This window comes from Aplidium turbinatum, chromosome 17 (assembly GCF_918807975.1).
Source record: "Aplidium turbinatum chromosome 17, kaAplTurb1.1, whole genome shotgun sequence".
NCBI classification, from domain to species: domain Eukaryota; kingdom Metazoa; phylum Chordata; class Ascidiacea; order Aplousobranchia; family Polyclinidae; genus Aplidium; species Aplidium turbinatum.
Window position 1 is genome coordinate 2,171,209 of NC_137488.1, and position 13,978 is coordinate 2,185,186.

Below are 13,978 nucleotides of genomic sequence, written 5' to 3' on the forward strand. Positions count from 1 at the left end.
TTCTTGCCATGTGCGGAGACTAAACATCAGTTTCCAAGTGGATTGTTTTGCCCAGTGTGCGAGCAATCACGTCAAGCAATGACAATCAGCAAAAGAATTGACGAGCACACAAATTCATAGGAGCTGCTTACTCGACCGGACAACCAACTATCTTAAATTGCTATTGAAGATCATGACCAACTCACACTCTTGTCCTGCAGATGGCGCTGGTACTCCTGATCGGAAGTGCGTTGAATTTCAACGTCATTAAGCCAAAAGTTTCGCTCACTGATGAAACCCAGTGAAGAAGTAGAAACATTTACTCCTGCAGGAAAGAAATGGAGGAGAATTGGTGTCTTGTCCGTGCAGCGATATATAAAAACCCACTTTCTTTCGCCTCCAAACCAGAGATGGTGCGAAAAAATACAAGTTGTTTAAAATTAGAGATCTTAAAACACAACTTAACAGTCTCCATTGTTATTGCAACTGTTTATAAATTTCAACAAAAGACCATTTTTAATAATCCAACGCTTTAAATATCAAAAGTATTCAAAGCAATCTTCCTAAAGACGAGACCTTCAATGTTGAATGAACTTGGCTCAACTTTCTCCGCGCGCTTCTTAGCCAGAGCTTCATTTGAATCCATATACACTGCAAAGAAATAACAATTTCTTGGAAGCGCTGCTTCAAAAATATTGTAGATAACAAGCCAAAGGACCTTGCCAGTTTTTGTGAATTCGACAGTGAACATTGTGCAGCAGTTGGTGCTTAGGGATGGTTAAAAACCTTTTTTAAGTCGTTGTTTTTTATACCACTGTATTTCTAATCGTTTCATACATATTTTCAAGTAACAACTGTGATAAAGATATTTATTTTCTGTTTCTTCTAGAGAAATCTTCTTTCTGAATTGTTTGTTTCTTATTTTGGAAGGAGCTTGATGCTGTTCTACTATTCTTACCTCACAGCGAAACCAAGGATGAACTTCATAAATGATTGAATTATAAAATAAGCAAAACTATAACTTTTATTTACAGGCTGCTTCGATGAGGATAAAATATCTTATCTGGTAGTAGGAGACCTTGGGCTACGGTCTGCAATTCATCTCATACATATTTACATTCAAATGAAACTACAAGAAGCTGTCCTGGCAGCAGCTCATTCCAACGAATACTGCTGTTTCAACACAAATGAACATGGCTTCTCAAACACAATCGCCTTTGGCAGGCAGCAGAAGCAATTATTAAGAATGGTACGCCTGTCGTCCCCAGGCAAGCCACGTCATAAAACAAGTTAGTACAATTGCACACCCAAGAGGGCAATCCAGCATCCGAAACAAACTGTTTTCATATATCATAACAAAAAACTGCAAAAGAAACTGTAAAATTATAGCTGCTGAATAACTTATAATATGATAAATTAGTTTATTGCAGTTTTGACTAAGTTCTGTAAGTCAGAAGTGTGGCCGCATGTTCTGCAAGTGGTACCAATGAACCACCAAACTTCAAGTGCTACCAATGGTAAGGATGAGGACTGTTCGGATGACGAAACCTGGGAAATGGTTCCAGTGGTGACCATGTTAACAGTCGACCTCATTTGTTGCTTGTCTTAATTTAGCTTATTAGTTTGTTCATTTCTTTCATTGCCATATTCCCTATTACGATGAGTAAATGCTCTTTAAAGTCTAATTGGTGAATCTGCAGTCTAGCCGACTGATACAGGTTAACTTATCAATGTCAACCTTATCTATAAAAAAGTAGATATTACCACACAAAATTGGCAAATTCAAGCTTTTTTAATTTAAATTGATCGTTTGCCCCCCCCAAAAAAAAAACATTTTTTATTTTATTTTACGAGCGCAAAAAAGCAACTCACATCCCTAGGCCTAATCATGATATAATAGCTTCAATGTATATGCCTCTACGAAATCGGAGTGTCTAGGGAGCTGACTTTGTTCAGCCCCCATCTTATGGAGATGCCTCAACGTGGTGTAGAAGTGAACCCAGGCTGAAAACTAGGCTCATTCCTAGCAACTCCTGGGGCTCATTGACACACGTAAAAGTCCCTAACGGCAATCTCTTTTTGGCGGAAGAGGGCAATGTCTGACGGGCAGGCATCCTGTAAGGCGGGCCTCAATGAACAGAGCACCCGGCAGCCCGTTGCAACCGATTCCCCTGAATCTGCACGTTCCGATATTATTGGACCGTAGTGGACATGGAGCTGGCCAAGAGTGTGTGCGTAGCCCTCGCGTAGTCACGACCATCTTAAACAACCACACAAGCAAATGGCCTTTGTCTCAAATTTGGACTAGGACCAAACAAAGCCCAATGGCGATGATATTACGGGTAACGGGGGCAGGCTTGATAGAGATGGAAGCCTCCAGCCCGGTCTCACACATTGGTGGCGGATCTATGATGATCGTCTCCCAATGAACTGCGGTGACAGTGGGTTCCGGTAGCAAGACCCGTGTCTGGGCTGGCCTATCTAGGATTTCCCGCAGCCTACCCCACATGGGGAAGCCCCTAGAAAAGGTGGGGTAAACATCGGACACCGATATACAAATGAACGAAACCACATCAGCATATGCCCGACTATGAGAACTCATAAGCTAATGAACATCTTACTTGATGAGCTTATGGTCGTGTTGGTGTTGTTGTAGGTCACATTCCCTCCAAAGTTGGCTTGCGTCATATTGCAGCCAGACAGACTGAGGTTCATAGCGTTGCCGTAATTGACTGTTTGTGGCACACCACCACCCATCATAACCTTGGCGTGCTCTGTGACAATTCAAACACAAAATAAAGTGAAATCAAGTCATCAGTTATAAAAAGAATAAACTGAAAAATCTCAACGAGCGGATGACGAAATAAGTGAGTCCATTGAAGTATTATCCAGCTTGCAAATCAGTCTTTTTCTTACATTGATTCAACGTCTACAGACAAAAGGATTGGTTTAAATATCTGGGTGATTGTCAGCTGTGTCGGAAAGGCGGGCGTCAGTGCCTGTACAATCGAAACCTGATGTAGCACACCACGATCAACCACAACAAAAGTGCATTTTGATCAAAGAAAGATTAACTGGTGTTTCTATGTCTCGCGACAAACAGCCACCTATTCCAAACGATTATATATTCTCACGTGATACACTATGCTCATTGTGGTGAGGATCTATTCTAATAAGACTAAAGCAGTACCGTATCTGTGTTTACTGTGTGAGCGCATTAAATGTGCGTGCTACTACTACTAGGGTTATAACATTTTCACAACCTCAGAGTCATATTCATGATTCCTGTATCATAATTCGATAAACTTTTGTCTCAAAACAAAGCAAATAACTTTTATTTTAACCTACTTTTAAAAAAACATCACCCCCGAATCAAATATTCACTTTGACTGATTTTGCTGTATGTTGCATATATGTAGGTAGGTTGCAGTGGCGAAAAGAAACACACTTGAGCAAAAATGAACATATAAAACAAGGCCACAAGATGAAATAGCGTAGATGCATAAATTGCATATGATATCGCAAAATATTACTAAACTTTGCACAATCTTAACATGAATTCATAATTCATAGTTTGTTGCTCAGAATAAACTGAAATTGCAAATTGTCTTTGTTTTGGTAGGGAGCACACAACTACTACATAACTTTTATTGCACGTTCTGCAAATTGATTGCTTCTTGGGATCTTCAGATGGCTCCTGCTTCCAATGGTTTTCCAATGACTTTGAAGATTTTTGTAATGATTAAATATTTCAGCCAAATTCTTAATTATCTTCATGGTATCTGATCAATTATCTGATCAATCAACCGATTCTTCGCCGCAATGATACGAAACAAATGTGCAGTTTTTTTCCAAAACCTTTTTTCTTGAAGAAATGAGAATAAAAAGAAAGTGAGGCAGTGACGTGCCACGGGAGGCTTGGAGGAGAAATCGACTCTAAAACATTTATTTTGTCTCCCCAAAAAAACGTGTTTTGAAACTACTACAACGATTTAATATCATTGTAATTCATGTTAAATGATGTTTGTTCTCCTAAAATTTTCTTTCTAGCTATTTCACTGATTACTAAGGCAAAAATGATTCTTGAATCCCACCTTGCATGACTTACGTTAGTGACTTTTTCTGGTACCATTGTCCCTCGTTTTCTGCGTGTCTGTTGGAACTTTGTTAAGTTGTTGATCTAAATGTCCTGGTTGTTTTTTCACATCCGATATCACTTTTCAGATATGACATATTTCTGTTTTAAGTATAGCTTAAAGGGGCAGTAAACCCCAAACCATACTTTTCGATTTTTTTGTTTGTAAGTGCTCTAGACATGTATAATAAGTAGTTGTCGTTGAAATTTTCCCTTAATTTTATTGCGTTTCCTTTGTAGGGCCGTTTTAGTTAGCCCTTAGTTTCAGAGCGACGCGTGCTCACTGAACCGTGCGATAATCACGTGTGACGTCATGAGAGTACTAGCTGATCTTATGTTCGCGCAAGATGCATTGTAAGCAAGTGTTCGTAGCGTCGTTTCCAACAAATACAATGAACTACATGTATTTATGTCGATTGTAAGCGGCTTAGTAGTTGATAAAATGAACACTGAAAGTAACTACCTTTCGACAAGTACCATATTAGTTTGTAAAGAACTAGGTCAAGAAGATTCTTAAGACCTCTAGTATAGCTTACTGTACTGTCTGTACATGTACAAAATTCACTCTCTCTGTGCACACAAAAAAGCTTTTTTTCAAAGCAGACTTTGAATTCTGACTTTTTATTTCAAATCAGGATATTTAAATCCAACATATTCGCCGCTATCTTGATTTGAAAATTTCGACCTAATTGCCGAAACGACGCATGACGGCAGAGGCACACGGATTGAACGTCCAAGGTAACCCCAGATCCAGCGAACAAACTGTCTATAGGCAATGTGCCTATAACGTCTGTAAAAACAACTTTTGGTTACATTTACTCTTGTTACGGTAACTCCTTCAAATTCAAAACAACTTTTTAAATGGCCGCGAGTGTTGTATGTGCCGATTCGATGGGAGACGGCCATGGCCGCAAATTTTTCTTGACTTGGCAATGGAAGCATGTACATTGTACACTGTACAGCCAAATACAACTTGTATTGTTTCAGTGAAATAGCTTAGCATCAATAAATCATCATCACGTTGTTGCTTTCTGGGCGAAGTTGGCCCGTTTACGAGCAGTTTTGAGAAAAGTACACATAATAGCAAATCAGTCGCTTTTTTACATTGATTCAACGTCTGCAGACGTTGAATCAATGTAAAAAGCGACTGATTTGTTATCTGGGTATGTTCACACTGAAACGACCATTTATTAGGTTTAAATGAGGTAAGAGACGAAGTACATCTGCAAAACACAAGCCAACAATATAAAACGAACCAATTAAATCAGTCTCACACGATCAGAACTTAATAGTAACAAAAGTCCCTTTTACTGAACACAGCAAGAAAAGCTCTTATGAAAATGGGCTTTCAGAGAAAACAATCAATGGAAAGCGCGCCGAGCAGAGAAACTATAACGTACAAACATACGTAAAATAAACGTAAATTTGTTACAAGACACACTGGCTTTTCAATGAGTCATGTAAAAGAAGCTGGATTTGCTAGATAAAGTATAAAATGTACTGGCTGAAGTCCATACCTGAAGAAGTTGCAAATCCACTATTTTATTCAATCTTGTGTCCATGATCGTGTATGTGCCGTGCTTCCCACAATGTCCAGGAGAATCTACCCTTCCATCTCCTGCTAACATGAGGTCAATACCATCACCTTCCAATTGTTGAAGTACAGTGTTCTGCTCAATGACATATTAAAAATTCTTATCAATGACACTATTATAAAGAAAAGATTGAGCACTTCCGTTTACAGTATGTGTGTGTTTCCATACATCAGGAAGCATTCATAAAATATCTATAACAAATATATCATTGTTTACAAACTTCTATTTGAATAAGCTTATACTGATGAAGCCACACTTGTGTGGCGAAAGCTCTGTATTTAAATAAACCGATTCTTCTGATTTGGTGTGATATTGTTTACTTTATTTAAAATGTTTTGTCACACCGTGCATCCCAGTGGATCATCAGTTAAATTATAGGAAAGTTTGATGAAAAGTTTAGGAACGAAGTTTTGTTTTGGAATTTTACAAACTTACCCCGGCTTTTCACTACGTTCATTGGTAGACACCTCCGAAAATGTATTTATTGAGAAATTTGGATAGTGCATTTCATTATCTTCAAAAGATATGTCTTGCAAAGCCATTCTTGCTTTTTTGGAAGTGAAAGTAAGGTAATCTGGTGGAATTCATTTTCTTTCTTGCAAGTTGCAGGTCACACCTACAGATTGTGTTAATATCAGGGCATTAGCCTGAGTTCTGCAATAAACATATTCCAAATCAAGCAAAGCAACTTTTACAGTATTATTTGGCATCACTTCTCTTTCTAAAGCTATTAAAATGTACACTACTGTTATTTCATAATATGTTATATTATAGAGTCAAAGTTTCTTACCTTTCGCCGCACTCATTGGCTTCAAGGCAGCTTGGCATCCTTTTGATGAACAAGCACGGAAATCTAACACGTTATATTGTGTTACAGCATCACAAGTAACCATTTCTGTTTGGCATGACTTCGGCTTTTTTAAAAAATTTTCTCTCGTTCTTTTTAGGGTACGAATTGAGGGTAGAAATTGTTCAGGGTACGAATTTGGGTGCATCCCTAGCCAGTAACTGAAAAAGAAAACAACAATGTATATATGAAGGAACATTTTTTGTTAATGCACTTGGTGAATTATACATGGGATGTTCTAAAAGCGCATGTAGCTGGGAATCCCTATACCAGCAGGCAGCATACATATTGTAAACTTATAGAAAACAATTTCTCAAGGATGCTACTTCCCTACTTATGTACGGTACTTTATAACAAACATGTAGTAAAATAATTGTTAGCTTAAAATTACCTAAAGAACTTGCCGCTTCCTAGCAGCCGGTCGCATGGATAAAGTGGAATTTTGTTGTGGAGTTATCTCTCCACTGGACTTTGAATCCAACGGTTGCAAAGTTGTTGAAATGTTTTTGTTGGGAAAAATTGAAGGGTATGCATTAAGGTTTAAATTGAGACGTGTGGCATGACCCATGTCAAATTGAAAAAGATTTTGAAAATCTGTTTCCTTGAAATGGAGTCGCCATATTGTGCTGAACTCTGTTGATCCTGGCCACACTCTTGTGGTGTTTACAGACTTGTTCCATTTCTTTTTTATGGTACGATTTTTTGGAAAATGGAACAAAGAAATTTTATCAGTAGCCTAGAAGAACTGCCAGATGAACAGTTATAAACGGCACAACACACCGATTTGGCATGATGAGTACCAAATTGTAACAGGTTTAGCTTAGTTTACTCACACAGCACTGGGGAAGAATGCATATTGAGATATAGGCCTACTTGTCTAGACAATACACAATCACAAATTGAAATACATGAGTAAATACTGAGACTGGTAGGTAGGCCTATCGTGCACACAGCACAGGAAACAGCACTGACTAATCATGAAGTAAAAAATAAATGCAAATCTCTGCAAACCTTGACTGTCTAAATCTCCTGCTGTTAAATACCATCAAAACTATGCAAACACTGCAAGGTCTAGCCCAAAATGTTTAGGTTAAACGTCCAATAAAACGTTTAGTGTAGTCTGTAAAATGATGTAAGCTAGCACCAAGGCTACAATAAACTAAATCTGAACTTCAATTGTAACTTGGAATAATCTTATCCACTGCTGCAAACGCATGCCACACCTAAAGCAAGCAAAATATTTCTCCAGTAGTACTCGCATGACGTCACCCGAGAAAAAATTTTATTTCGACAACAGTTCGCGCGGTGTGTGTTTGAATTACAAAACCAAAACTTTGTTTTAAGATTGCGTGAGAACAAATGAGTATTTTTTCATAAAAACAAGTGCAACGTGTTTTTGAATATCCCCTTTATGTATTTCAACTCTCAATTTGCATTTGAAAATGGGGTTGTCTGCCCCTTTAAAGTAATTTTTGAAACAAACATGAAGGTGAAATGGCTAATTCAGGACATTTGCCAGGAAGTGGAATTGCAATCCTGTAACACTGGTCTGGCCTTACTTGTAGAATGTCATGTGATACGCGTTGTGTGTGACTCAATAAAGATCACACAATGTGTAACTATGACGTAACAGTTTCCGTACTTACAGATCAACCATTGCCTTTACTGTAGCACTGTAAATAAATGACGATCGAAGTTTTGATTTGGAGGTTGAGAAAAAAATCCTTTTTGAAATTTGAGAAGAAAATATGTTCCCTTTAATCGTTTTTATACAAAATTTCATCCATTGATGATACAGGAAATGTTTAGTGTGAAAAAAGATACCAAATGTTATAACTCTAGTCAGTAGTCTAGTGTGTACGCATTGCTTCGTAATCTGCAAACTTTTTGCAATACGAAAGTATATCCCGGCTCAAAAGGATTGAGACCAATCATACTATCTGTGTTGCAATGTTTGTAAAGCAACAATGGAGGAACGTTATGAAACAAACACCACAGACCAACAACAACTCCAACTCTTCGAAACAAAAGTGCTTGTAAAGTTGCACTGAATACATTTGCATGGTTGAGAACAGTTATAATGAAGTTGTGAGGAAAGACACAGCAGCCTACGCAATGTTGGGTTTGAGTAGAACGATGAAGAAGATTGTGTTGGGTGGAAACATGAACAAATTCAAATAGGCCTAGTCAGTTATTCGAATTTATTTCACAATACTTAAATCGAATATAAGTTAAATTTCTATTTGGATTACTTTACAAAATGACTATCTATCTATGCGATTTAAGGTCTCTTGTACCCCGCATTGCGAGGGGTGGACGCCAACGAATGTCTACTCTGTCTGATGGCATTTCTCTTTGCCACCAGGTTCTGAGGGTCTACCGAAACAAACTTTTCCAGTCGCAGATCTGTCAGAATGTTGTCGAGCCAACGCTTCTCAAGACGTACTCAAGGGTTATTCACATGGACGTCAAAGGACTGGATTTTCTTAGGCCACGCAACTTCTATCATGCGTTACAAGTGTCCGCACCAACGCAGCCTTCTGCATCTTATGACATCTTCATTCTTCAAGCTCATGGATGCCAAACCTGGATCTCAGCTTTTTCATCGTCACTCGGTCAAAAAGGCACTTGGAACAGATCCATCATACCATGGTATTGTCATTGCGACATAGCCAATTGTGCTCTTTGACAGTGATGGGCCAGGTTTCACTTGCATACAGTAGGACGTTACAAGAACTCATCACACACATATTTTACATGTGACAGGGGCTACTGAAATGTTCCTGTCCGTAAGAATAGGGATGATCTCACGGAAACTCTTCCAGGCCAATTACACACTTTCTGCGGTGGTCACTATACAGCCTCCCGATTGCCTAATCATGTCACCAAGATAGCAGTGTGGTGAATCCATTTCTTACAATGAGCGCAGTAAATAGAGTATCTGGCAACGCCTCACCAACACAAACATGGAAATTTCTCTCCGACTTAGAACTGGCGGAGTGGCATTTCTTACAGCTTGAGGAGTGTAGGATTTAAGTATGATTTCTAAGAGTGTATAACTGTATATATATAATTATATGATTCTAGTGTCATAAAATAAGGACAAAGTCAGTTCGTTACTTACGATGTTCACCAATGCACGAATCGCACTGTGTGAGTACAATGTAACAAAGCAATGTGTCTTTATATTTAGTGGCAATTAGTTTCGCATTAGCAAATGGGTTTTAAAAATGAATCCACTCACTGTTCATTCGGTTGTTGCTTTCCATTTGTGTTCTATTTGTGGAAAAAGAACCATTGCTTAAATTGGAAGGAACTTGGTTGGACGCATGATTGCTGGAAATGAAAGTAACAGAATGAACCATGCTGCACACAGCCGTGTAGCTGTACAACCTCACAGAGTTTAACATCAGTGCAATTTTGAAAAATGCATCTGACGTTTTCAACTTTCATGAACCAGTGATCAGAAATCCAAGTGCACAACACGGAGCCACGAGACGGCTGTGAAACTTCAAACAAACAAAACAAAAACCTCCCCAGCAACACTGCCACGTCTGGTTTTGGGAAGAGTCAAGAACGCAGCCAAACCGCAACGACTGGGAAGTATTCGTTGCAAGGGAAGAGGTTGCTACTGGCCTGCGATTTAGGCCGAAGAGCACACATAACAACCACTAAGATCTAATCGTATGAGATACAAAAAGCATCACCCATACTTTAACAAGTTTTAATAAAATGTACAGTAGTTTTGGCACTTCTATAGTAAAATAATATTATATATTATATATTAAATACAGCTAGTCTATTATTCACCTAAAAATTTAACAACCTGTTTTACCCTTTTTGGAATTATTAAAAAGATTTTATTCAAATATAAAATTTCAATAGAATATGTATTATTTTATAAGAAATACTATCAATACTACAAAAAGTTATCAATGCCAAGCAGAGAAAATTATACCAAATTTAGGTATATACATTGGTAACTTAAAACTTAACAGCCTGTTTCAACTTTATTGAAATCATTGATAGATTTTTGTTCAAAGTAAAAAAAAAACAGGGCTAATGATTTTTCTACATCGCCCTTCCTGGTGTCCAGGTGGAGCACTCTCTGGATTAAAAGTATATTTGCCACTGCTCAACCAAGTAACCAACTTCATATGATCGCTAACTTGTTAGTAAAGTTTTCTGTTTTAATGTGGTGTCAATCAAGAGACATTTGTACATGACAGATGGGCTACACAACACTCCTGTATATATGCTTGCAGTTGTTACAACACCTGAACATCATGAAAATTGTAAAAGAGGTGATGCTAGAAATGTCTTTTTTGCTCATCCAGACCAACTCCTGCTTGCCATGTGTTCATATAAAGATGCAGTATTGAGTAAAGACTCTGCTAATAAAATTAGGAAGCTAAAAGATCAGTCGGCTACATTTCAAAAACTGAAGATAGTGCTTTTCTCAAAGTGGAAGGGGATGATGAGAGGCCTCACATTTATAAAATCGTCTCATACCAACAGATAATGAAGTAAATAAAAATACAGACTACATATGTGATAGAAAATACATGTGACATGCCTTCCAAGAATATCAAGATTCAAGTAATTTTTCCAAAGCTAAACTTTTACACAATGTATTACTAACATAATAATATGATTGATTGGAACACTGAACTGAAAACTGAGTCTCTAATTTTGATATTCTTCAGTGATGAAGACGTATAAGGCATCCTTGAAAAACCTCTATGCATTCCAAGGTACGGTAGCCAAACACTCAAGTCAAGTCAGTGGAAAGAGGAATTACTGTAGATCATGACTAAAGCTTGCATAAAGGTGGCAGGTTACAAGGCAAGAGATGGTTACTTGAAGCAGCGGCTTTGAAGAAGAAGGATTATGTTTACATGTGGAACCAAGAAGCATTTCAGCTTCAATCAACAATAAAAATCATTGATGCTAAGACATTGCAATGTTTGAATAAAATTTCATAGACTAAATTGGTTAGTGTTTACATACATTAACACTTTGTACTACACAAGATGTATAGAATTTATAGTCAAAATTAGCTAAAACTTGACATGAAAAGTCGGTAGAAAACTAGGGAAGATGAGCTCATTTTAATGCAAAATTTAGCCTGGATGTATGTTTTACCTATAGCAACAATGCGCTAAGCGATCACAACAAAATTGAAAAATTTGTATCTTATCATTGCTTCCTAATGGGTCTGCTACTATTCGGTGAGTCCGATTCGGTGAGTTCTTAACCTCTAACCCTAAAACGGCAATGATAATTAGGCTACGGTACCCGACAATTTTAAAAAAAAAAATTGAAAAAATCCCCCGTTAAGGGATCGGACTCACCGAAACGGGCCATTCCGCTTCCTAATACACAATTACACAACGATCACGCACCAGCGGGTGCAGCCGTGCCTTACGCATATACTATATATTTGGGATAAGGTCGACTTTTATTTTTGAGACAAGTTGTTAATGTTACACTTCAATCTACTTGCAATATTTGAGAATAAATATTTCAATAAAAATCAAGTTGTTACAAAATATAAATATTTCACTTAAGCTTTAAATTTACCACACACTAATAGTAAGAAAACAGTAATTGAAACATTGGCACGGTCTAAAGTTGCAGCTTCAAACTGTTACCTTGATCCGGCATCAGTAAATGGTATGGAATCACTGGCGGTTCCGCTGGTGGGCTCTTCATCTCCAACACCAGCATGACGACGCAGCAAACTCAATGAGTGTTTATTCGGGTCCTTTGCCATCACGATTGGAAAGGCATACTGAAATTAAAATACAGAAATGTTGTGTATACTTAAAATGTGTATTCAATGAAAACTTATTTCAAATTACCTCACTTGGCTTGCCATGACAAGGAGAAGGAAATATTAGGGAAATAAGAGAAGAAAAGGAAATGTGACTGAACCTTGCTTGTTGAAATGTCAGAACAATGATAGAAAAATATCCCAAAATGGAGCTCAAATTTGTTTTCTTAAATTGCTTCTGTATTAGGTAGATAACCTATTTGAGGAAGTGTCTTACGGTAGTACCAGAGCCAGATCGCCTTTCCAGTTAGCTTTTCCCACTTTTCAACATTGTAAATGGATATTATTTATGACATTGACCCTACTTGAAACCAAACCTACCTTTTGTAAAACTGGTAAAATGGTATTGAGAACACTATCTTCAACTAGTCCTTGTACAACAGATGTCTTGGAGGATGCAAGTTCTTTGATAGAACGAATGTTACCTACACAAAACAAGCCAATAAAATATGGTGAAATAGATCTTTATTAGTTACCGGTACCTTGAAGAGTTTCATGTTACTATACGGATAAACACTAAACACTAGACAATAAACTTTGAAAAAATGGGTATTGCAGTTTGCAGAGAGTCAAACTTTGTGATTATTGCATATCCAGGTAACTTTAGCTTGGATATTCTTTTGTAGAAAAAATTTCACCAAACACTAGTGTGAGAGCAATGTTTTAGACCAAAAAACTGCTTCTCAATTGCGGAGGCTACTCCAAGAGAGCTTGATCAAAATCAACTTGTCTTTGAGTCTTCTAATCAAAACAGCCAAAAAAACAAATGGTAGAATGTCTAAAGGCAACAATGAAATGAATTAATTAATAAGGTCCCGCTCAATTAAGAATGAATCTGAATGAATAACTTTTCAAACTAAATAACTTTAGGATATTCTGTCATTTGCAGTAAATTAATCAACAAAATTGGTACCTTGTTGCTTCGCAAACAGCTTGCCAAACAAAACTCACCATTCCACAATTTATCCGCAGTATCTTGACACAATCCAAACTCTGCAATAGCTGCTTGAAACGATTCTTGAGACATCTTCAAATCCTTAGATATGCTAGTTAATTAAAACAGCTACAAACATATGTCTTTTACTGAATTTAGTATAAAAGAGGTAGTAACATAATTAAAAAACTTAATGCATAAACTTTATTAATTACAAATAAAAAATCATAAAAAAGAAAATTCATTCAAAAAATGTAGAATGAAATATTATAATAATGATTCTAGTTGGTGGACATCATCTTGACAACATAAAGTAGGCTACAATTTAAGGGTCTGCTACTATTCGGTGAGTCCGATTCGGCAGGGATGGATCCAGCCTCTAATTTTTGGAGGGGTGCTGCTGAAATCTATTTTAATTTAAGGAGATCGATCAGTGTGGCACTGTCAAAATGTGTCTCTGCTGTATTTGGCATACTGATAAGCATTCATGTTGTTAATACAGATGTTTTTGTTGGGTACAACCTAGTTCGTACGTACCCTGAACAGTTCATACCCTCAGTTCGTACCCTGAAAAGATCAAGAAAAAATTAAAAAAAGCCAAAGTCGCTGTTCGGAGTTTCCGCAAACAAACAAACTGAAAAGATCGATTGAA

General features: G+C 37.4%; 1 protein-coding gene and 1 long non-coding RNA gene across 2 annotated transcripts in view; both read right to left on the reverse strand.

The window, feature by feature from the left end:
* Positions 1-13,476, reverse strand: part of LOC145786861 (uncharacterized) — a 33,838-nt gene extending 20,362 nt beyond the window's left edge. The window contains exons 1-7 of the mRNA XM_082598601.1: positions 13,344-13,476; positions 12,714-12,817; positions 12,211-12,350; positions 9,801-9,892; positions 2,601-2,753; positions 556-630; positions 186-304 (exon numbers count right to left, since the gene is read on the reverse strand). Coding sequence (XP_082454727.1) covers positions 186-304; positions 556-630; positions 2,601-2,753; positions 9,801-9,892; positions 12,211-12,350; positions 12,714-12,817; positions 13,344-13,419 — 759 coding nt within the window. The 5' untranslated portion in view covers positions 13,420-13,476. The remainder of the gene's footprint in view (positions 1-185; positions 305-555; positions 631-2,600; positions 2,754-9,800; positions 9,893-12,210; positions 12,351-12,713; positions 12,818-13,343) is intronic.
* LOC145786862 (uncharacterized) lies at positions 4,708-6,711 on the reverse strand. The gene is made up of 4 exons (XR_014291322.1): positions 6,500-6,711; positions 6,145-6,325; positions 5,632-5,784; positions 4,708-4,904 (listed from the first exon to the last, which is right to left on the reverse strand). It is a non-coding gene; the product is annotated as an uncharacterized LOC145786862 (long non-coding RNA).
* Positions 13,477-13,978: the final 502 nt, after the last annotated feature.